Source organism: Phycomyces blakesleeanus (genome assembly GCF_001638985.1).
Source record: "Phycomyces blakesleeanus NRRL 1555(-) unplaced genomic scaffold PHYBLscaffold_24, whole genome shotgun sequence".
Classification (NCBI taxonomy): Eukaryota; Fungi; Mucoromycota; class Mucoromycetes; order Mucorales; family Phycomycetaceae; genus Phycomyces; species Phycomyces blakesleeanus.
Genome location: NW_017265157.1, coordinates 780,681 through 802,578, shown reverse-complemented (window position 1 = coordinate 802,578; position 21,898 = coordinate 780,681). Strand labels below are relative to the sequence as shown.

General features: G+C 37.9%; 7 protein-coding genes across 7 annotated transcripts; 4 read left to right on the top strand and 3 right to left on the bottom strand.

Annotated features, from left to right (window-relative positions):
* Positions 1-38: 38 nt before the first annotated feature.
* PHYBLDRAFT_150365 (hypothetical protein) lies at positions 39-422 on the bottom strand (the record flags this gene model as incomplete). Its single annotated transcript, XM_018432461.1, has 2 exons — positions 39-58; positions 134-422. The coding sequence occupies 2 exons, from the start codon at positions 420-422 to the stop codon at positions 39-41; spliced, it is 309 nt and encodes a 102-aa protein (XP_018286813.1).
* Positions 423-5,385: 4,963 nt separating this feature from the next.
* PHYBLDRAFT_173187 (hypothetical protein) lies at positions 5,386-7,036 on the top strand (the record flags this gene model as incomplete). The annotated part of the gene is made up of 4 exons (XM_018436963.1): positions 5,386-5,559; positions 5,653-5,953; positions 6,035-6,347; positions 6,394-7,036. The coding sequence occupies 4 exons, from the start codon at positions 5,386-5,388 to the stop codon at positions 7,034-7,036; spliced, it is 1,431 nt and encodes a 476-aa protein (XP_018286812.1).
* A 1,222-nt stretch (positions 7,037-8,258) lies between these two features.
* Positions 8,259-10,225, top strand: PHYBLDRAFT_19333 (hypothetical protein; the record flags this gene model as incomplete). Its single annotated transcript, XM_018439701.1, has 6 exons — positions 8,259-8,830; positions 8,939-9,126; positions 9,217-9,264; positions 9,337-9,528; positions 9,608-9,688; positions 9,765-10,225. Coding segments are annotated over 6 exons (1,542 nt in total), but the record flags the coding sequence as incomplete, so codon positions are not given.
* Positions 10,226-10,722: 497 nt separating this feature from the next.
* PHYBLDRAFT_127551 (hypothetical protein) lies at positions 10,723-12,170 on the top strand. Its single transcript, XM_018429174.1, has 5 exons — positions 10,723-10,836; positions 10,929-11,005; positions 11,076-11,190; positions 11,309-11,459; positions 11,529-12,170. Exons 1-5 carry the CDS (start codon positions 10,736-10,738, stop codon positions 11,949-11,951), a joined length of 867 nt encoding a protein of 288 aa, XP_018286810.1. The 5' UTR covers positions 10,723-10,735; the 3' UTR covers positions 11,952-12,170.
* A 2,901-nt stretch (positions 12,171-15,071) lies between these two features.
* Positions 15,072-17,409, bottom strand: PHYBLDRAFT_127548 (hypothetical protein). The gene is made up of 8 exons (XM_018429173.1): positions 17,355-17,409; positions 17,219-17,264; positions 17,007-17,140; positions 16,541-16,906; positions 16,370-16,473; positions 16,191-16,308; positions 15,965-16,140; positions 15,072-15,876 (listed from the first exon to the last, which is right to left on the bottom strand). Exons 1-8 carry the CDS (start codon positions 17,355-17,357, stop codon positions 15,819-15,821), a joined length of 1,005 nt encoding a protein of 334 aa, XP_018286809.1. The 5' UTR covers positions 17,358-17,409; the 3' UTR covers positions 15,072-15,818.
* A 168-nt stretch (positions 17,410-17,577) lies between these two features.
* On the bottom strand, positions 17,578-19,806 carry PHYBLDRAFT_127547 (hypothetical protein). The gene is made up of 7 exons (XM_018429172.1): positions 19,652-19,806; positions 19,496-19,583; positions 19,023-19,397; positions 18,676-18,914; positions 18,479-18,602; positions 17,848-18,405; positions 17,578-17,788 (listed from the first exon to the last, which is right to left on the bottom strand). Exons 1-7 carry the CDS (start codon positions 19,781-19,783, stop codon positions 17,727-17,729), a joined length of 1,578 nt encoding a protein of 525 aa, XP_018286808.1. The 5' UTR covers positions 19,784-19,806; the 3' UTR covers positions 17,578-17,726.
* A 656-nt stretch (positions 19,807-20,462) lies between these two features.
* PHYBLDRAFT_173182 (hypothetical protein) lies at positions 20,463-21,869 on the top strand (the record flags this gene model as incomplete). The annotated part of the gene is made up of 6 exons (XM_018436962.1): positions 20,463-20,711; positions 20,812-21,018; positions 21,114-21,123; positions 21,202-21,349; positions 21,438-21,529; positions 21,595-21,869. 6 exons carry the CDS (start codon positions 20,463-20,465, stop codon positions 21,867-21,869), a joined length of 981 nt encoding a protein of 326 aa, XP_018286807.1.
* Positions 21,870-21,898: the final 29 nt, after the last annotated feature.

The window sequence follows — 21,898 nt, the reverse complement described above, 5'->3', positions numbered from 1 at the left end:
AAAATGTTTTTATTGGTTGTTATAAAAAGAACAATTCTTTATTCATTAATTGTATTGGCTAAATATCATTTGAATAATTTCATATTTTCATATTTAGTATACAGTTTATTATATCTACCTGATATGAACTTACCAGAGAGGTGTTGCTTTCTACAACTTCTCCATAACTGACTAACCTTTGTGATTGATGCCCAGTTTTTATGACATCTGGTGAAATCAATTCCATAATTCTTGAGCACGTGTGAATGACTGACACACATTCTGGTCCAGTCCTCTTGAGGGATAGATGTCCAGCTTGGATTGGGTCTGAGAATCTGAACAGACGAAAGAGCAGCAAGCTGATCACAAATATGCTTGATGCAAGTGTTGATAGTCCCTTTGACTTCTGCGGTTGGACTTATTCCTAGGTCTTGCTCAATCATCTGTAATACATGATTGGAATTTATATTACAGATGTTTGGTACTGGTCTTGGGATAGAGTCAGTATATATCTATTGTAGCTGATATTAATTGACAAGGCTTTAATTATTATAGTATTTACTTACATTGACAGAAGCTACAATAGTATTATTCAGGAGTTCTCAATCTTTCAATTCATTGCAAAGACTTGTTATTTCGAGTTGCATTGCATCTTGTTTTTCTCCAATGCTTCTTGACTATTCTTTAGAGAAATAAGCACATCTTGAATGCCTTGAAGCAACTGAATCACTGAATTATCTATATTATTCATAATAGTAAAAAAAAGTAATGAGTTTGTTATAGAAAAAGAAAGAAAGAAGAAAAATTTTCCCTAAAACTATTATTAGTTTCAAATCGTTAGCTCCAAATTATTAGTTTCAAATTACTTGTCCAAATCTATTGGCTACTCTTGAAGAATTATTGATCTAGTAATTTTAGAATGATGGCATAGAGTTACCCCTTTAAGATTATGAGCGTACATTCAAATTATCCATGCCATTATTACATTGATATAATTAAGTATAAACATATTCATTCAGAAAGCAATTACTTCTACAATCACTTATATAACAAAAGTTCTTTTTATTTTTTTTACTTACTCCAAAATATGGTTCGAATCACAAAGATCTCCCCTCACAAATGCAGTTCCTGTCATTTGCCTTACAATAGCTCTTCAAATGCTACCAAATGTCGAAATAGATGTCTTAAAAAGCTGGTAGATGCAGCTATCAATGGATCTTTCATCCAAGACGTTTCTCTCCCTGTTGAAATCCAGTCTATGCCAGCACCAGCCCCAAGCTTGATCGTTGAGTAAGCTTATTGAAAACTAAAATACAAAAAGATAGATAATATATTAATTATCTAGATACTTTGGTAAACAAACAGTGATGACATTAATATGATCAGTGATGAAAATATGGATATCGTTGACAGAACTGAAAATGATGAGCCCATGATAAGTTATAGATATATATAGTATAAAGTCATTATACTGATTACTATTTACCTTATTAAAGTATGATGCCGATATGGAACATGATAATATCATGGAGGAATCAACTGTCATGGAAGAAATTGAAGATGCAACCGCACCTTTGGTGTTTGACTTCAGCCAACCTCTCCCCACTCCCAGTACCAACGATGTAAAGAACCTGGAATTTATCCAAATCGTCAAGAAGTTTGGAATTTCTTGTAATGCCCATGAAAAGATTGCCAGCCACTTCAACAAGATTCTTGCTAGCTCTACAAGCACATATAGAGCATGCACACCTTACCTCGGTCAAGAGCTTCTGAAGCGTTTCTCCAGAATAGAGGAGAAGAAATATGACGTTTGCTGCAATAGCTGTATATTGTTTGATGCAAATGAAACCAAGTGCCTGCATTGCGGTGAAGATCACTACAAGAGTGCCCAAGACAATGGTATGTTGGTTCCTGCAAGAACCATGGTTCAACTTCCTCTGGGCAGACAACTTGCTTTCTGTTTGGCCAATGATAGCACCAGAACAGAGATGCGCTACCATTACCACCACGAGCCAAGTCAAGATGGCACAAAGACTGATGTATTTGATGGTCAGACCTACCAGTCTAAGAAGCATCTCTTCTTGGGAAGTGATGACATTGCAATTTCGCTGTCTGTGGATGGGTTTGCTCCTCACAATATTCCCAGATCAGTAACAATTGTCCATGCCACCATCTTGAACTTGAATCCAATGATCTGGTACAAAAGAAAAATAATGGTCCAGCTTGTCATGATTCGTGAGCCCAAGGCACCCACTGACTTCTGGTCATTTATGAGACCAATTGTCAGAGATCTCCATGTGTTGCAGTCTGAAGGAATGATTGTCAAAACAGCCACGGTGTTATGTATGAGGTAAAAATAAGATATAAAATAAAACGAGTGCAGACGAGAGTACGGTGAGACTTTGTTTTATTAGAAGAAGTGCAAGAATCAGAAAAGAGATGCTGTTCTATTGCTATTAGTATTGTGCGTTTATATAGACATTGTATTTAGCTTGGTGATGATATGATGATATCATGTAATGTCTGTTTCTCTACCATTATCTTCTATGATTTAGTTCTTATGTTTTTAGTGTTATTGACTAGAGTCTTAGTATTTGTCTTAGTATGTTCTTTACGTAATTTCCTTGTATAAGGGAAGGTATATCTTTTAGTATCGTTACTAGTTGTCGGTAACTCAATGTACGTATTTATTGAGTGTCTGTACTTTTAATTTAAATCTACGATTATGTTGGATACAACACACGGAAACCATCAAGGCCAAGGTCCACGTGTTAATGGCAATGGGTGATATCCCAGCTCTGGCAAAGCTAGCATGTCATGTTGGCCACATGAGCAAAGATGGCTGCAGAATCTGCCATGTTGTTGGTCAATCTCCTGGCCACAGTCAGTATTTCTGTATGTCACCAGCCACTGCCCTACGTACACTGGGGAGCTTCTGTGATTTCCGTGAGGCAGACGAGTCCAGCCGAAGAGGACTTACAGGACAATTACCACTGGCAACATTGGATGCATTCTCCAGGCCATATTTCTTCGCCTTGGATGAAATGCACAGTATCTGCCATGGTGTAGCAAAACAGGTCTGGGGGCTCGTCACTGGCAAGTACAGAAAAAAACATCTGCTTGTTCTCTCTGCTGGAGTCCAGAAAGAGATAGGTGCAGCAATGGCATCGACAAGGAAAACGATCCCTACATCATTTCATGGTGCTTGGAGAGACGTATCAAAGAATGCAGGATACTTTAAGGCAGTAGACTGGGCAGACTTCCTTCTGTTCGTTGTTCTGACTCTAGTAGCAGAACGGATAAGAAATATACCTGCACGGAAGGCATTGCTTGGCCTTGTACAAGTGTGCAATTTACTCATGAGCTGGGAGTTATCAGTAGAGGAACAAGCCTCAATAAAAAGGTATATTAAATATTATTATTTGTTATTCTTTTTTAAAAATATATACTAACTTCTATCTTAGAGAACTTGTTGAATGGAATGTGTACCTTGAGACTCTGCTTGCCGAGGACAAGGTCGATCTTAAGGTTTTCACCATTAACCAGCACCTCTTACAACACTACCCAGATATGATCGAAGCATTTGGCCCGCCAAGATCATACAGTGCTAGATTGGTAGAAAGAGCAATCGGTGAGTACTCTAATGCCATTAAGAGTAACTCTGCCATCAGAACCAACACTGACAATATCATGCTTGGCTTGGCACAGACCAGACAGGTAGAGCGCACAAAGGCATATATAGCAGCAAGACTTCTTGCATATGAAGATTCCTCTGCTGGTTGGCCAATGACGGGTGAAGGTGAATGTGTTGGTGCTGGGTCTGATATTGAGTTCTGGAGGCCTTTGAGGAATAGAACGATTTGAGATAGTTTTGAAGGCATTTCATGTCTTTCAAAACTTCTTGAAGACTTTTATGAATCAAAGGGGAAAGAGTGTAGCATGATTGAAGCAGCTATACAAACTAGCCACAAGGCATTTGTCAATGGTTGTGTGATTGACTCTGCGCTCGACCAAAATTGTGTAAGGGAGGCACATAACATCAGATTACAGATTCAGGTTGATGAGAACTGCAACATTGGGCAGAGCTACTCTCCAATCTATAAGGATTTCTTTGGGAAGGTTGTCGTTTTCTTTGAGCACAAGCTCAACAACAAGAGGTGGCCACTTGCTCTTGTCCAGGTATATGCCATCCATGAAACAAATGGAATTCCTGTCATGAAAAATGTACCCGCGAAGCCAAAGGTTGTTCATCTGGCTGATGTAAAAGAGCTGGTTGGCTTGGTGGTGTCTACAGCCACTAATGAACAGTATATTGTCTGGCCAGAACTGAACCGTGGACCAAAATTGTTGCTTGGTTGTAATGCAGACATATAATTTGTTTTTTTTTTGTGTAATACATTTTTTTTTCGAATTGTCTTAACTTTTTGCTGGGAGGATAAAATATGTTTAGATATTTTTCTCTCTTTTACCTCTGACTTTTAATAGTCATCAGTTGCAATCTACATCTACTAAAAATGTAAAATCTGTAGTTAAAATGTACTTTTGTCTATCAGGAGATTTAATTTTTGGTGTTCAATTTGCCTTTTGTCAATCTTTTCAAAAAACAGACTTTCTTGTTTCATTTTGAATTTTTGATGATTTTTTAGTTATTATAGACCGAAAAGAAAGTCACAAATTCGAAAATCCTGAGTTTTTTCCCGTAGTGTTGAGGAAGCGCAAAGAATGCCTGAGACAATAATCATTGATGCTACATATAAGACAAATAGCCATAGAATGACATTTGTCAATATTGTTGGTACCAGTAATGTAACTGGTAAATCTCGCAGAACATTGAAGACATTCCCTATTGCTGGTGCTTGGGTAGAGCATGAAAGGGTTGAGAATTATCTCTGGGTACTTCGTTGTCTCCATGATGCAGTTTGGCCAGATGTTGAAGACAATAACAGTGGCAATAGTAACAACAATACAGCAACAACAACACAAACACAAACAAACACATACATACCTCTTCTTCCTAATGTGTTTATAACTGACAATGAGAAAGCATTGCGAAATGCAATTACCTGTGTTTTCCCTGAGTTGAAGCAAGTCTTATGCTATAAGCATATAAAAGATAATTTCAAAAAAGACTTGCTACCAACGATGAAGGGAGAAGAGAGCAGTGAGAAGAGAGAGCTTTTGGAGACTTTGGCAGGGTTTCTTAACAAGATTGCTTTGAAGTGTGAGACGCCCAAAGAAGTAAAGAAAGAGACAGATGGGTACCTCGAGTTTGCAAAGGAGAATTGCAAGGACCAGGGGAAAACCGCCAGTAATTTTCTTGAAAGGTACATATAGAGCCATTGAACTTGACAAAAATGGCTTATTAATTATAAAAAATTGGTAATTTTTGTGTAATTTACTAGAAAAATGAAAGACAAGGAGAACTGGGTAAACATGTATGTTTATAAATACCCTCACTTTGGAAATCGTACCTCCAACCGCGCAGAAAGTGCACATGTTTCCCTCAAGCATTCTCTTGGTACCTCTTCTGGTAAATTGATGACAGTGACACTAAAAGTGAAAAAGTGGTATCAGGAACTGGTAAGTTTGCATTATCTTATTTTATTTTATGTGTTAGTTGAATAAGTTCTCTAATTATAATTATTTGCTATAATATATTTGTATATTAAATAGGTTGATGATCGTAAATGCAGATTAATGACAGAGTGCCTCGGAGAGAACACAGAAGTTGTGTTTGACAAAGTCAACGGAGCGAGACTAAATGACATTCGTCAAAAAATTAGCTGCTTTGCAATGGACAAAATCAAACTAGAACTATCAAAATCAATCATACCTGAAAAATTGACCAAAGAGTGCAAATGCCTCTTACATTACAACTATCTCCTACCATGCTATCATAAACTCGCTATTTTTAATACAATTCCAATCTCCCTAATTCCAAGACGCTGGAGAAAAGATTATCTAGAAGGAGAAGGTAATACATATAAAAGTTATAACATTATTTTCTCATATAATATATAATTGTATATAAACCACTTGACAATTAACAACGCAGAACCAGTACCAGCAAATATTGCTAAAATAACAACTATATCACCTCAATTTGATCACGATCTTGAGCTTGTTCATGAAGGCTTTCACAGTACACACAGCAAACAAGAACAAATAGATATACATAATTTAGTAAAAAACATACTAGAAAAAATGACCAAGCAGAAACTTGAGGATCTTAATGGTCCAACAATAGTGGAAGCCATCAAAGGCCGACCCAAAAATACAAAGCGTAAAATGATTGCATTAGAGCACTGCATTGAAGCTGAAAAAGAAAAAGATACAAAAAAAATTAAAATAGCAAAAGAACAAAAAAAGTGAGTATTCATTTATAATACATTACCTAAATCTATTTCACTCAAGTTTTGCTCTATTTTCTAGAAAACAAATATCCTCAACTCAAGAGCAAAAAGCCTTGCAAAATATCACCAATCTTGGCTTGCCAATCGATCACACAATATTAACAAATCTTACTATTGCTCCTAAACATATAACCGAAGTCTTTTCTCCCGAAGCAGATGGCAACTGTGGATACCGAGCAATAGCAATGGAGATATATCAGGACCAGGAGAAATGGCCTGAAGTTAAAGAAAATATGCTAGAAGCCTACTTAAAATATCAGCATACATATTACCAGGGAAGAATGGAGAATGACAACATGCCTGCATCCACAAACCCGCTCATAATCAGTCTCAAAGATACAAGATCATCCCTCCCACAGCAACATTGGTTCGGAACGATTGACCATCCACAACTTGTAGCAGATGCGTTCAATAGATCAGTAGCTGTATATTGGAACACTCCAAGAGAAACAGGCGACTGTCTCTTCATTCCATTAACTACCACACCAGAAAAATTCAAGCCAATAATCATCATCTTGGACATCAACCACTTTCTCCTTGCGAAACGTAAACCTATCAGAAACTTCACTTGGCCAAAAATAAATCCTTTCCACAAAGTCATAGTCAAAAGATATGGCCTAAGCGACAACTCGATCATGTACTAATTACTAAGGTATATATTTTGTACTTGAATTGGCATTGATAATATTAACATTGAATATTTTATTTTTGTAGTTTTTTTTTTTATATATTTTATCTCTATTTATTTTTATATCAACTTTTATCTTTCTATCAATTTTATCTCAATTGTCAACTTTTTTTATAATCAATATTTTTTGAAACTTTTACGAAATACTCGGATTTGACCCCCCAAAAAAATGGGATTGTTACACTAATCATCTCTGACGTCAGAGATGAAAATATTGTCCTCGAAATCTTGTCCCGTCGTCTTGTCCGTAAGGATAGCCTTCAGAAAGTAGGTCTTCACAAAGAACGTGACGTCTTGAATCGGAGTATAGGATCCTCTTTTATTAAAAAATAATATTTTTGATCATTAATTAGCCCTTTTATATATTCTTTTCTAGACAATATAAAAAAAGCAAAAAAAAGAAGAATAAAAACAATAGCAATAAAATATAGAAAATATGTTTAAAAAAACACAACCGTCAGCAAAAAAGTTTCAATTCGGTTTTCCTAGTAAAAAGTCTGTATTTGACCAAACTGCAGCCAACCAATCTGCTAGATCAGCCGACAAACAAGACAAAGACAACGAAGATGCGCCACGAAAGAAGATGCGAGTTTTGGATTTAGACGATACGCAAGAATTCCTCGCAAGTGCTGGCATTGGTACACCAACGCCAAGAAAGAGAAGCGCGCGAGTGTAGGTGTCATTCATTCCGATTCTTTGTTTCTCTTGGCTAGAAGAACCCCAGAAAAAAAAACAGGACCCGATCACCGAGGATGATCCTTTGGATGCATTTATGGCTGATATGACAGAGCAGGCCACCCTAGACAAGTCAGAACCAAAGGTACACACACACACACATATATATATATACTATTTAAAAAGGAATAAAACTCCTTGTTGCAACAGACCTTTATTAACCAAAAGTTTCATTTCAACAAAAATAATAATAGGCAAGACGAGATGATTACGAAGATGAAGATGATATAGAATCCTACGTACGACACATGAAGGAAAAGGGTGTTACTATAGGCAAAAACGATGGACCAATCCTGCGCGATGAAGTAAGCAATGTTACCTTTGTTTTTATCTCTATTCGTTTAAAAGATAAATAATTCAATATATATATATATATATATATATTGTGTGCGCATGTGTGTATATTATTTATCTTATGATCTCACATTCATCATCAGAATGCTGATTCTGATGAAGAAGTCTATGCCACTGCAGCAGCAATCGATGCCCAGAATAACTACGATTCGGACGAAAATGTGCAAGTTATTCGTAAAGAAATTGAACCTCTTGCACGTGTTAGCCACAGCAGCATCACTTATCCCCCTATCGAAAAATGCTTTTACGAAGAGCATCCTGATATTGCCCGACTTACCCAAGAGCAGGTCCAACGTTTACGCCAAGAATTGCAGCTACATGTCTCGGGTAATCGACCTGCAAAACCGTGTGTATCGTTTGCCCATTTTGGATTTGATGAAGATTTAATTGCCAGTGTGCTCAAGGCAGGATATACAGAACCTTCTGCAATTCAGAAGCAAGCGATACCTGTCACACTAGAAGGTCGAGATATTATTGGTATCGCAAAAACAGGATCTGGAAAGACAGCTGCATTTGTACTGCCAATGCTGGTTCACATTATGGATCAAGAAGAATTAGCAAAAGGGGATGGTCCAATTGGATTGATTTTGGCACCCACTCGTGAATTGGCTGTTCAAATTTATTCAGAAGCTAAAAGGTTTGCGAAAGCGTATGGTTTAAAGTACGTACAAAAGAAATAAGAGAAGAAAAAAGAAAAATTACGGGGTATATATTTTTATCCTAAAGTGCGTTTAGTTAAAAAAGATCTTGAATTATTTTATGTGAATAGAGTAGCAGCTGTGTACGGTGGTGCTTCTAAAATGGACCAATTCAAGGAATTGCGCAGTGGAACTGTAGAGATTATGGTAGCTACACCCGGAAGATTGATCGATATGATAAAAATGAAAGCTACCAATCTTCGAAGAGTTAGTTATTTGGTACTAGACGAGGCAGACCGAATGTTTGATCTTGGATTTGGTAAGAAATATCTCCTCTCTCTACTCCAATTTTTATAGTTGAATCTGACGTTTGAATAATTATTTTGCGGATAAAATGATATTTTTGTAGAGCCACAAGTTCGATCAATTTGTGATAATGTCAGGCCAGACCGACAAAGTAAGGCAATAATATTAAGATTATTTATGCACGCACACACATTTAATATATATTTTTGGATGGTTACTTTAGCCTTACTGTTTAGTGCCACATTCCAAAAGAGAGTAGAGCAACTCGCTCGTCAGGTTACTTCCGACCCTATTCGTATAAGCGTGGGTAATGCTGGACAAGCGAATGAGGATATTACTCAGGTAGCAATCATTCTGGAAGACGATATGTACAAATGGGATTGGTTGATGCGTTATCTAGCTGGGTTCTGTGTTGGTAAGCATAACAACATCGAAGCACCGCTTAATTGGCTGTATAATAATACAAATTAATATTACTAATACAAATATATCAGAGGGAAGTGTGATAATCTTTGTGTCTCGCAAAGGAGCTGTTGATATACTTGCATCAAATCTTCAAGAAGCAGGGTTCCAATGTATGTACCAAAGGACAAACAAGATATTTGTAACCATATATAATTAATAACTTTGAAAATAAAAAACAAAAAATAGGCGGGGCACTTCACGGCGACTTGATACAATATGATAGAGAAAAAGTTTTAAAAGACTTCCGAGCAAACAAGTTCAACATTCTTGTGGCTACAGATGTAGCTGCCCGTGGTTTGGATATAAAAACCGTAAAGACTGTAGTAAACTATGATCTTGCACGTGATATGGATTCCCATGTTCACAGAGTTGGACGTACAGGCCGTGCTGGTGAAAAGGGTACAGCATACACAATATTGACAAAGAAAGAAGATCGGTTCGCGGGTGAATTGGTTCGTCACTTTGAGCAATCTGGCCAGTTGGTCTCGCAAGAATTGCAGGCACTGGCCATGCAAAATGGGAGATTTAGAGGATCCAGAGAATTTAAAGAAAGTCGAGGACGAGGACGAGGACGAGGAAAGGGAAGAGGTCAAGGTAAACATTCTGTACTGCATATTATAACAATGCAACTTTATCTGAATAGTTAACTAATACGAATGTCCAAAAAAATAGCTTCTGGTATCACAGGTGCAAATAGTGAACCTCTTCCTGTGCGTAGTGGCATTGGATCTAATTTGAGTGCAGGTGGAGCTTCTAGGGTATTGGGTACTCGAATGAATTTTCATAAGGCTACAACTGATGCTTCTGGCGTACCATTGCAGCAGCAGCAACACCAACAACACCAACAACACCAACACCAACAACAACAACAACAACAACAACAACAACAACAACAACAACAACAACAACAACAACAACAACAACAACAACAACAACAACAACAACAACAACAACATCAGCAACAGCAGCAGCTGGGCGAAAAACGAAAGAGCAGGTGGCAATAATTCTGCTTGTGTGTGACTGGTCGGAGTGAGAATACAATTATAAGTGCTGACAAGCAGGAAATACGCTTTATTGGATAAATATAAATTACGACTGTTCCCCACACTTTCTTTTCTTCTTTCTTTCTTTATTTCTTTCAATAAATAAAATCTATAATGTCTGCTGCCGATCGTCTTTCTACTATCCAGGGCCACTTGTCTGGTAACTACCCTAAGGGTCTCTTGGCTGGTGAAGTTGCTATTATCACTGGTTCTGGGTAAGACAGTAGTCTTAAATATGTACAAAACGTATTGGAGTAAATCTGATACGTGTCAACCACATGTATATAAATTATTCAACTTTTATTAGCCAGGGTATTGGAAAGAGCTGTGCCGAGTTATTTGCTCGCGAGGGTGCCTTTGTTGTTGTGACAGATATTGATGCCGGTAAGCTTGCACAAAGGAAAGAGCTCATTGTTTATCCAGTACGGGCAAAACTCTAATAGCTTTGACATAGCCAAGTCTGACCAGGTTTCTGCTGATATTAATGCTGCCGGTGGAAAGGCCATTTCCATTGCTGGTGACATTACTAACCCTGAATTTCCCGAGATTCTTGTTGAGGGTACCGTCAAGTAAGTCAATCAATAAATCAATCAATCAATCAATCAATCACTACCCCAGCTTGGCTTTGATTCTCACGCCAAACCACCCTTTCCCCAAATATATATACTTATATACAAAATTGAACAGGGCCTTTGGAAAGATCAATCATATTGTCAACAATGCTGGTTTCACTTACGATGGTATGATCCACAAGATCACTGACAAACAATGGGATATTATGCTGGCTGTCCACAACACTTCTCCTTTCAAGATCGTTCGTGCTGCTGCAAAGTATCTCGTATGTGTTACGCAGTTTAAACTATCTTATCAAATTTAACCAACACAGTCACATACACGTATTGTACAGCGCAAGAAGGATGGCGAGAACAAATGTGTGATCAACGTTTCTTCCACATCTGGTCTCCATGGAAACATCGGACAGGCCAACTATGCTACTGCAAAGGCCGGTATTGTTGGTCTCACCAAAACCATTGCTAAGGAATGGGGTGTTTTTGGTGTCCGTGCTAACACTGTTGCCTTTGGTTGGGTTGATACCCGCCTTACTCGTGCCAAGGAGTCTGGTGCTGCTATCGAAATTGATGGTCAAAAGGTCGCTCTTGGTATTCCCACTGGTGCTGCAAAGGCTGCTGTCAACCCTTTCGCTGATATTCCTCTCGGTCGCGCTGGAAATGCTGATGAGGTTGCTGGATCTGTTCTTATGCTTTGCACTCCATTGGCTAGTTACATTACTGGTCACACCCTTGAGGTCACTGGTGGCCGTGGCATCTAATTCTAAAGCTCTTAAATATGCACTCTGGAATCATAAATTAGCGAAAAATTACAATTTTCATGATATTCTATACACTTCTACTCCTAACACATTTCCTTCAAACTTAAAAATTAATGTTATCAAAAAATAAAATAACCAAGTGTCTTCTCCTCTAGACATAAGCTGTCAGAGTTGTATCACGGAGGCATCTTTTTGGCTCTATAAAGCCAATAATATCCTAACTGATGTTTCAAATCAGATAAGTATGAGCATCTATAGAACAACAGCTTATAACACGATCAAGCGTTAGGGGACTACTTGAATAACTAAAGCTAACTGGATCTCGGCAAAAATAAAACAAGGTTTACAAATGCCACAATCTTTTTTTTCGAAGTGTGAGACGCAATTCTTTCAAAAGTTATATTTCAATAAAGGATTTAAAAGCGGCTGGTGTCATTATATGTATAATAAGACGCATACATTAACTGTTTGTCCAAGTACTGTAGTCTTTGGTATAAAAAGGCTGAACTGTGAACATGACACAATGTGCATATTCCAAGAAGATTGTGCTAACTACCATACTGGACCCAACATAGTGTGATGAAAAAACCATTGGAAGATTTAGCGTTTTGACCGATGAACATCACAAAGTCCAGATCTGAGCCCAATCAAGCACGTATGGCATGCTCTAAAATCCAAGGTTCAAGAGAGAAAGGGTTCTATAAGCAATTTTCATAATTTTAAGTCTGTATCCGTCAGGAATGTCAGCAGCTTTAACTCAAACTTTCTGCACACTCTGGTGGAAAGTATGCTTGATAGAGTCAAGGCAGGAATTACGACTTTGGGTGGCCACACTGTGTATTAAACCTTTACTCTTTTTTACTTTAATTTTACAGTGTATAAACGTTTGGCTATAATAGGGCAAAATTTCATACTACTTAGCCATCTTCCCGAAAGGATATAACAAAATGAAGCTGATGTATGTTTTATTCAAAAGTAGAATCCGAAAGAATTATCAGTGATTTCTTATGTGGGAGTGTATATCAACTCACAACAAAGCTCATTCGTTTATATACCCGCATATCTATCGCAGCCATTTTACCTCCCTTTCTTCGTACCCCAGAAAACCAGATGTACTTTTGGAATACCAACCTGCCACATAAAGTCTTCGCGGTATGGTGGATACTGATGTATCAAAAGATTGCGAGCCTTCAACAATTATTTGACAGGAACGTCAAGAATATTGCTATCCCAATCTGCATAACTTGCAATAATTCGTAGGATGATAAACATCTCTCTTGGGTTTGCGCTGCCGGGCGCTCAGTATGGCATATCATTGCGAACAAATCCATTTCTAACCCCGCTGCTCTGCAATTTGCACAGCTCACTCTTTAATACTATCCAACTTCACTCTAATTCACAAACACAACTGCCAACTTTCAGATTGTCTTTAGATGGACTGTGGGCGCAATCTGGTCAGCTCATTTCAGGCTAGTTTTTGGTGATACTCCCTTCAGCGACAACATAACTGCCGCAATGCCTATCTTAGTTACTTGAAGAGTTGAAGCTGATGTACCCTTAGATATGATCCTTTATTATATATATGTATCATAATATTGTTTTTGCTCTCTAATAAACAATCCAGAAAAAATGTTTTAGTTGTTTCTTTTTTTTTAATGATTTCAATTAAGGTTATCAGTTGCCGTAGCCGTAGTCGTCCTAAAGAATTTTGCAAAAACGAATGACTTTATTAATACTATATACACACCACCATCTCGAATAAGGTTTTCCTTCTAAAGGAATTGGGATTTTTACAGGTAACTTATTCTATAAAAAAATTGTACAAAAACTAAAAGTGATTTATCTCTTTTTGTTTTCTCCTATAAAATCGAATTCTCATTGGTCTAAAAAAATCCAACTTGTCCCAATCTCAAGTTTAAACTGTATTTTCACAAAAAATATAGTTTGACCTGAAATATATATATATATATATCGTGTTCCCTTCCATTCATTTTCCTCACACTCTCACTTACTCACACTCACAATAACATTCTCTCACACACTCACACACACAAATATAGTTCGGTTGTTTTGCCCTGGGTTCGTATAATATGAGCCAGCCAACTCGCCTTACTAGACTCACCATGCCATCTGTGCCTCCTCCACCCTACACCCCTGAATACCTACCCCCACAATCCCCATCTACTGATCGAGAGGTAAAGTTTGCACTTTATTATTTTATTTCAATTTCGATCAATACAAAACTCATCTTAACCGCATGTCTAGCCAGACACATCAGCGCCTGATCTTTCTCGGCTCGAATTACGACTCGTAGCATCCACAGCCATATCTCAATCAAACTATGATTGTAGTTGTGTTCTTGATAATCAGTTCTTATTATTAGGCCATTCTGCCAATGGAATACAGGTCATCCATCTACCTACGGATGGCAAGCCAAAAACTCTCATTAGAATAAGAGCTCGGGATATGCTTGTCTTGGAATCATGTCGAACCTTGCTTATTATTGCTGGTCGATATAAGCAAGTTCGCTGTTATTCACTGGATGCAGTCCTCAAGCTCTGCTATACTGTTACTGGAGTTAATCCATCCCTTTCTCCAGCAGACGATTCTATCCCTACCGTTGATGCCTGGCAGAATTCATTATCCCCATCTGCAAAAAAACCAAGTAATAATATTAGCAGAATGAATATCATTCGAAACAGCATCAGCAGCGATAATCTCAGCTGTACAGATGGTTTACTGGAATGTTATTATAAGTTTCCTGATTCAAAAGACGCACTGGGACTGTATTCCTACCATACCCGCACTTCAGTATTTGTAACAGTACTACACAAAAATGAATTAGCAATATGGCAACGCAAACAAGGCGACCAATTGGAGTTATTTGGACGCCTCAAGAACTACTGGCTACCAAAAAAACCCGTTTCGATTTCTTTTGCTGATGATCGTTCTAGCTTACGGCTAATCTTGCCAGTTTTTCCAAGTGAAGCAAGTGTGATTGATCTCCGTGACAATCGTGTCTACATGTTTGAACTCAAAGAACAAGTTGAAGAACTCTACAAATCAGGTTGGCAACGTGAACAACTCAATAATGCAGCCGGAAACAGCAGCACATCTTCTAGCAATTATAGCAGTAATAATCACAGTCCACGCTCTCCTACATTACCATTATCTTTTATGCGCCCTTCAAACCCAACCCCTTGTCCACTTATCCAGTGGACATCGTTGATCCAATTACCATTTTACCCTGATCATTTACCAGCCACGTCTGTGACCACAGATTACTCGATCCCTCCATCATATGCCACAGTTGTATCTACAGCACCTTCTGAATCTCCTGATCCGGTCGTCCTACCATCCACCTCTGCGCCTCGACTATTTTTTGCCACTCTTGGAAAACAGAGTTTTATTCTTGATCTCTCGGGTGCATTGTTTTCTACACAATCTTGGGTCTGGCAAGACGAACCCGAGCATATCGAATTCATCGAATTAGTCACCAGTGACTGGTGCGCAGTAGGATTTTGTCGTGAGAGCGTAGAAGTAGTTCATCTCAAGACAGGTCAGCGCGCACAACCCGTTATGGCAGGTTTACCAATTCGATATCTAGGTAAATGGGAATATTCGCCAGATAAAATCCACAGCCAGTCAAAAACCACTCTCAAGGGTTTGTTTTGGAGTTGTAATTCAAAGGATAAAGTACTTGTGTACATGTTAAGAGCAAATCAATGATTTTTACTGTTCTATAATACAACATTCATACTTTGGAGTGGCTTGGAGTATAGAACCAGGCTATTCTAGTCCCTATTTCTCTCTCTCTCTTTATATATATATATGTGTGTGTGTGTGGGTGTGTGGGCGCGTATCTTATCATTTACTACTATATTCCTCGGTGTGGCGAAGAATATCATCAGCACTAGTGATGGACCTATTTGAAACATATACACACAGTTTTTTTTGGATTTAACAACTGTACACAAAAATAGTAAGATGATCATACATCAAATGTTACTCACTTTACACAATCGAGGGGGTATTCCTTTTTCAGTAGATTTGCAAGCACCTTTCCAGGACCAAAGCATAAAAATTCTTCGACATCCTCTTCTTTGCAATAATGGATACTGCGCTGCCACTCCACAGTAGAAGTTATCTGATTGACCAACAGCTTTGGGATTTCCTCAACATTGGCATACTGTATTTTGTAAATTAATACCTATTTTATGCCCACAAAATAAAACTTACAGGTCTGGCAGTGACATTGGAAATCACATTTACACAAGGTTTTTTAAATATCACGTTCTGTAAGGCATCTTCCATCACCTGAGCAGCCTCCTTCATTAATGAACAGTGGAACGGTGCCCTATGAAGAAAAGAAAGATTGAATACATATATGTGTACATAAAGAGGGACTATATTCTTACGAGACTGGAAGATCAACAGCACGGGCTGCAAATCGTCTTTCTTGAAGAACACGCGAGGCCTCATCCACGCCTTTGCTTGTACCACTGATCACAACTTGGAACGACTATCTTATTCCAGTAGATCAATATCTCAGGCTACCGAAGACATTATTCATGATAATATATTCTTACACTGTTGATGTTGGCTAGAGCTACGAGTTCATCTTTTGGCAATTTTTCATTAATTTCCTTGATGGCTTCTTCTAATTCTGGCAAACGGCCTTTGCGAACTACAAGTGCTGACATTGCTGTTTGGATATTCTTTGATGATACAGTACGGGTCATTGCTTCACCTCTCAAACGCACCAAACGAACAGCATCCGTGAGGGACATGGAACGAGTAGCTACCAAAGCACTGTATTCACCCAATGAATGGCCAAGGGCATAATTGCACGCTTTCGCTACATCAAATCCAAACTCGATTTCCAATACTCGAAGCATAGCAATTGACGTGGTTAAGATAGCAGGCTGGGCATTTTCAGTCAATTTGAGTACTTCCTAAATATATTATACCATATTTGCAACATATTAGTTGGATATTTCACCCAATGGTATTCATCCCTTGTCTTGCCTTCATATGCTATATATTTTTGCTTACCTGCTGTCCCTGAAAAATCAATGCACGCAATCCATAACCCAGAGCTTCGTCTACTTCATCAAACACCAGTTTTGCAGACCGCGGATAGAGATGGTAAAGATCTCGACCCATTCCAATAAACTGGGATCCCTGTCCTGCATTTAAGTTTTTTTATATATACATATTTAATGGGATTGTGATGCAACATTAGATTTCTTCTGTGTGAATCTTACCGGGAAACAGAATGGCACGGTGAGATCTCTCAATACCAGCCGTACTCTACAAGTTCATTGCAAAGATGGTAAGGATCGAGATCGTGACTGAAAATATTGTTTTATGTATGAAATACCAATATTGTTTGCTATTTACCATCCATGTACGACGGCTGCCTTGAAGATATTTAAGTGATAGACGTGGAAAATTCATTGATAGGAAAAAGGGGTTAGGGATGAAGCGAAGTTTTAAAAAAAGAGATAAAATCGGGAAAAACAACAAGACCGACCTTGCCAAGGTTGAGACTCATCTATCTTTCACACACCCGCACACACACAGATAAAATAGACTCCTTTTATTACTATGATTAATAATGGTCTTTTTGTGAATGTTTGAGGGTCAAATATTTATGTTTTATTATATTTTATTTTCAAGTTTTGAAACAGAGAGCTTTTTGTTTATTTCACAGATATATGAGTGTAAGGGGAGTTTGTTTGTTTCTTTTTTAAGAAAAAATTGGAGAGGTATTTAGATACCACCCATGTTAATGTACTTGATGTTCATATAGTCGTCAATACCGTGAAGAGAACCTAAACAACATGTTTAATACAACATTGAACACATTTACTCAATTTTAAATATTTATTACCTTCTCTTCCTACACCACTCTCCTTTACACCACCAAATGGTGCGTAACAGTTGGAAATGATACCAGAGTTGACACCAACCATACCAGTCTCCAACTTTTCAGCCACACGCCAGACACGTCCAATATCTCTAGAGAAGAAATAACCCGCCAGTCCAAATGGAGTATCGTTTGCAGCCTGAATAACTTCCTCTTCGGTGTCAAACTCATACAAGGCAGCGATAGGGCCAAATGTCTCTTCATCAGATACGGCCATGTCTTTGGTCATTCCGGTCAGCACAGTGGGCTCGAAGAAGCTTCCACCCAAGTGCTTGCCACCCACCAAGAGTTTTGCACCTTTAGAGAGAGCATCCTCAATGTGGTGCTTGACCTTCTCGGTAGCCTTTTCGTTGATCATTGGACCATGTGTAGTTTCAATGCTAAAACCGTGCCCGACCTTAAACTCACGGACCTTTTCGGCTAAACGATGAGCAAACTTATCATAGACTCCCTTTTGGACGAAAATACGGTTGGCACACACACATGTCTGTCCAGTACCTCTGTACTTGGAAGCGAGGGCACCTTTTTGGTGTTAAAAGTATAACTTATTAATGATAAAGTCATTCTTCTTTTGTTGTTTTGTTTTGTTTTTTACCTTCAACAGCAGCATCGATATCAGCATCATCAAATACAATAAAGGCGGCATTGCCACCAAGCTCCATTGAGACCTTCTTCATAGTAGATGAGGCCTGGGACATCAGAAGCTTACCAACCTGAGTCTATACGTATATAAAACCGAAAGTTTATATGTAAGTATTATCATCATTTTAGAAAAGAAAAAAAAGCACTTACAGAGCCAGTGAAAGAAATCTTCTTGATTGTGGGGTTGAGGCACAACTCCTTACCAACATCAGCAACGTGTTTGTGAGTTGTGACAACATTGACTACACCCGCGGGAATACCCACCCGCTGGGCAAGCTCGCAAAGGGCCAGGGCCGAGTAAGGTGTCTCGGCACCGGGTTTTATGACGACGGTGCAACCAGCTGCAAGAGCAGCACCAACCTTACGGGTAATCATAGCGGTGGGAAAATCTAACAAATTGTATATTAATCTATATGTTCTGGATTCAATGACTCATGCTGGCGTCATAAATTCCAGCAATTTAAGGTAGCCTTTAGATATATATATATATTACTTACTCCAAGGAGTTACGATACCGACTACACCAACAGGTTGCTTAATAGTTACAAAGCGCTGGCTGGGCATGTGAGAAGGAATGACGGTACCATAAGTACGTACAGCCTCTTCAGCAAACCATTCAAAGAATGTTGCGCCATAAGCAATTTCACCACGGGCCTCGCCAATTGTCTTTCCATTTTCCCAGGTTAAGATAGTGGCCAAATCCTCTTGGTTCTCCATTACTGCATCATACCACTTCTTCAAAAGATCGTGTCGAGTTTTACCAGTAGTTTGGGACCACTCCTGGAAAGCTTTAGATGCGTGTTGAATAGCATCTCTGGTTTCTTCAGTTCCCATGTCAGGCAAAAGGCCAATTTCCTTAGAAGTAGCGGGATCTAAAGTTCATTGTACATTAAGTGAGTACAAAAGGGGTTTTTTTTTGACGGATAGGCGCGATAAGATATGTAAGGATATTTCGATGTGCGAGACTTACCGTGAACGGCGAATACATCGCTTGTGTTACCGGACACCCACTCATTGTTAACAAAAGCGCGATGACGGAGCAGACTGGGATCCGACAGCTTTTGAATTTATTGAAAAACTTATTAACTAGCTGTGGTATATCAGAAATACTTTTATCTTCATTTACCTTTGGAATGGCAACAGCACCTATTGCTGAATGAAATGAGGCGCGGTTTAACAGCATTGACTTTTTAACAAAGCTTCTAGAAGGGTTAAGACAGGCTCTAAGGTAGGTAGAACGAGCAACAACGTTGATCATTTGAAAATAAGAAGTGAAAAAGAAGAAGAAGAAGAAGATTCTTGAGCAATTAGCTAGAGGGATGTCTTTATATCAGAAAAGCGTGCGAAATACGGGATTTTAAACCTTATTATTCAGTTTGGATTTGTGGTAGCGTATCAGAGCTGGGTATTGCGCATTGTTTGCCCTAGAGCTAAAATCGGAGACAGGTTAAATATACTTTATTCAAAAACATTTCAATTATTACAAATAAAGGCATTTTAAGTTTTTTTTTTTAGATAATGCGTTAGTCTTATGTACTGATAACGTAAATTTGTACTCCAAAAAAAGTAGAAGTGAAGTACAGAAAGCGAAATATATTTGTACACATTTTGGCTGGTGTGTGAAAGGGGTTGATGATCAGTTCCAAATGAAGCGAACAAAAGAATTATTGTTATTTCAGTAGAAAATATCGAAGTAATAACCAGAGTTAAATGCAAAGGGCTGTGCATTAAAGCCTTGATTTTTTCAAGCTGTAACATTAGAAACAGAAAAATATCAAATAATAGATAAAGAAGACCAAAATAGAGAAATATACAAGTTGTTAATTGATCATAAAGCAACTACAGTCTTATAAAGGTTACAACAACAAGAAATATAATTTCATATATATATTTTTTACTTCTTTCTCTCCTTACCTTTTTTTTTCTAACAGACCACAATGGATGATACCTTTGTAACTCCACAAACTAAAGATGCAATCGTAATATACTTGAGATCCACTATGTTTACCATGCTGTATCTCGGTGCTTGTTTAGCATGCACAACTTGGCAAACAATAGTTTCTGCAATTATGGCTTGGAGATCCGGAAAGTTAATCCATTGGGCTGTATTTGCTGCGATCTTTCTGTCCTTTTGCTCTATCGCGGCCAGTCTTATTAGTCCCATATTTTTTCTAGACTGTACAATGGTAAATATACATTTAGAAAAAAATATGAACATAACAATAATGGTGATAGTATATTATGCAAATAATATCCACGCTTAATGTGTTAACTTTTATTAAATAGCGCTTCTGGGTGTCGATTATTGCCATTGATCTTGGAGGATGCTGTGTTCACACTATCCTCTTGTACAAGGCTTATGTTTGCTACCAGAGAAAATTATGGGTTATCATGATTGGGTTAATAATAAACATGGGCTATATTGCTCTTATATGTATATACGGTACTTTTGGAAGAACAAAATCGTCTATGGATGTTGCAGGCAATTGTACCGTAAGTCTTAATTTTCAGCCAAGATAATCATTAATTAATGCTTTATTGTTGTTGTTGTTGTTATTGTCATTGCCATTGTTATTAATATTTTGCAGATAGAAGACAGTAAGCAAACCAGGAGACCAGTGTATCTTGAAATCCGCTAATATAGTACAATACTCTTTTGCCACTATTGGAAATAAGTGCATTGGCAAGCCTATGCAAAGCTAGGCTTAGATCTAGGAAGCAATTCATTCTTGTCGCTTGCATTCCTTTTGATAATCTATCAGCATTATCGTCTATTTGGCAGTTATTCGCTGAGAACATTATTATCAAATGGAATAATATTCTTGTAAGTAGTAAATTTGTTAACATACACACATAATATATATATACTTATTAAGCATACTGTATTTCTGTTCTTAATGCAACATTATAAGCGTTGGAGTATTTTTTAGTAACCTGGTTATAGCCATTCTTATTTCTCTTGAAGTATTTGGGACTCTCTCAGCCAATCTTTACGCTATTGATTGTAAGTTCAATGGCATCTAGTGAGCTATTTTATTTTAACTTTGATTTTTATTATCGGAACAACAGGGGCAATTACAGGCTATCTCTTAATAAAACAATTCAGAATTGAAAACGTAAAAGACGAACAAGACGAACTTGAAGTGGGAACACAAATCGGAAATCAACCTCTGCAAGAAATCCCCAATGACAATTATTCTATGGATGCCTCCCAGGGTATTCTGACTATTTCAAGTCCAGGTCCAACAGTCTATGTTGACTATGGACAATCAAACTATTGTCGAAATTGTCACACGTCTATTGACTTTACTAAATCCCAGTTTTCACACATTGAAATCAAATAACAAATAAATCATTTTGATACCAGGATCTA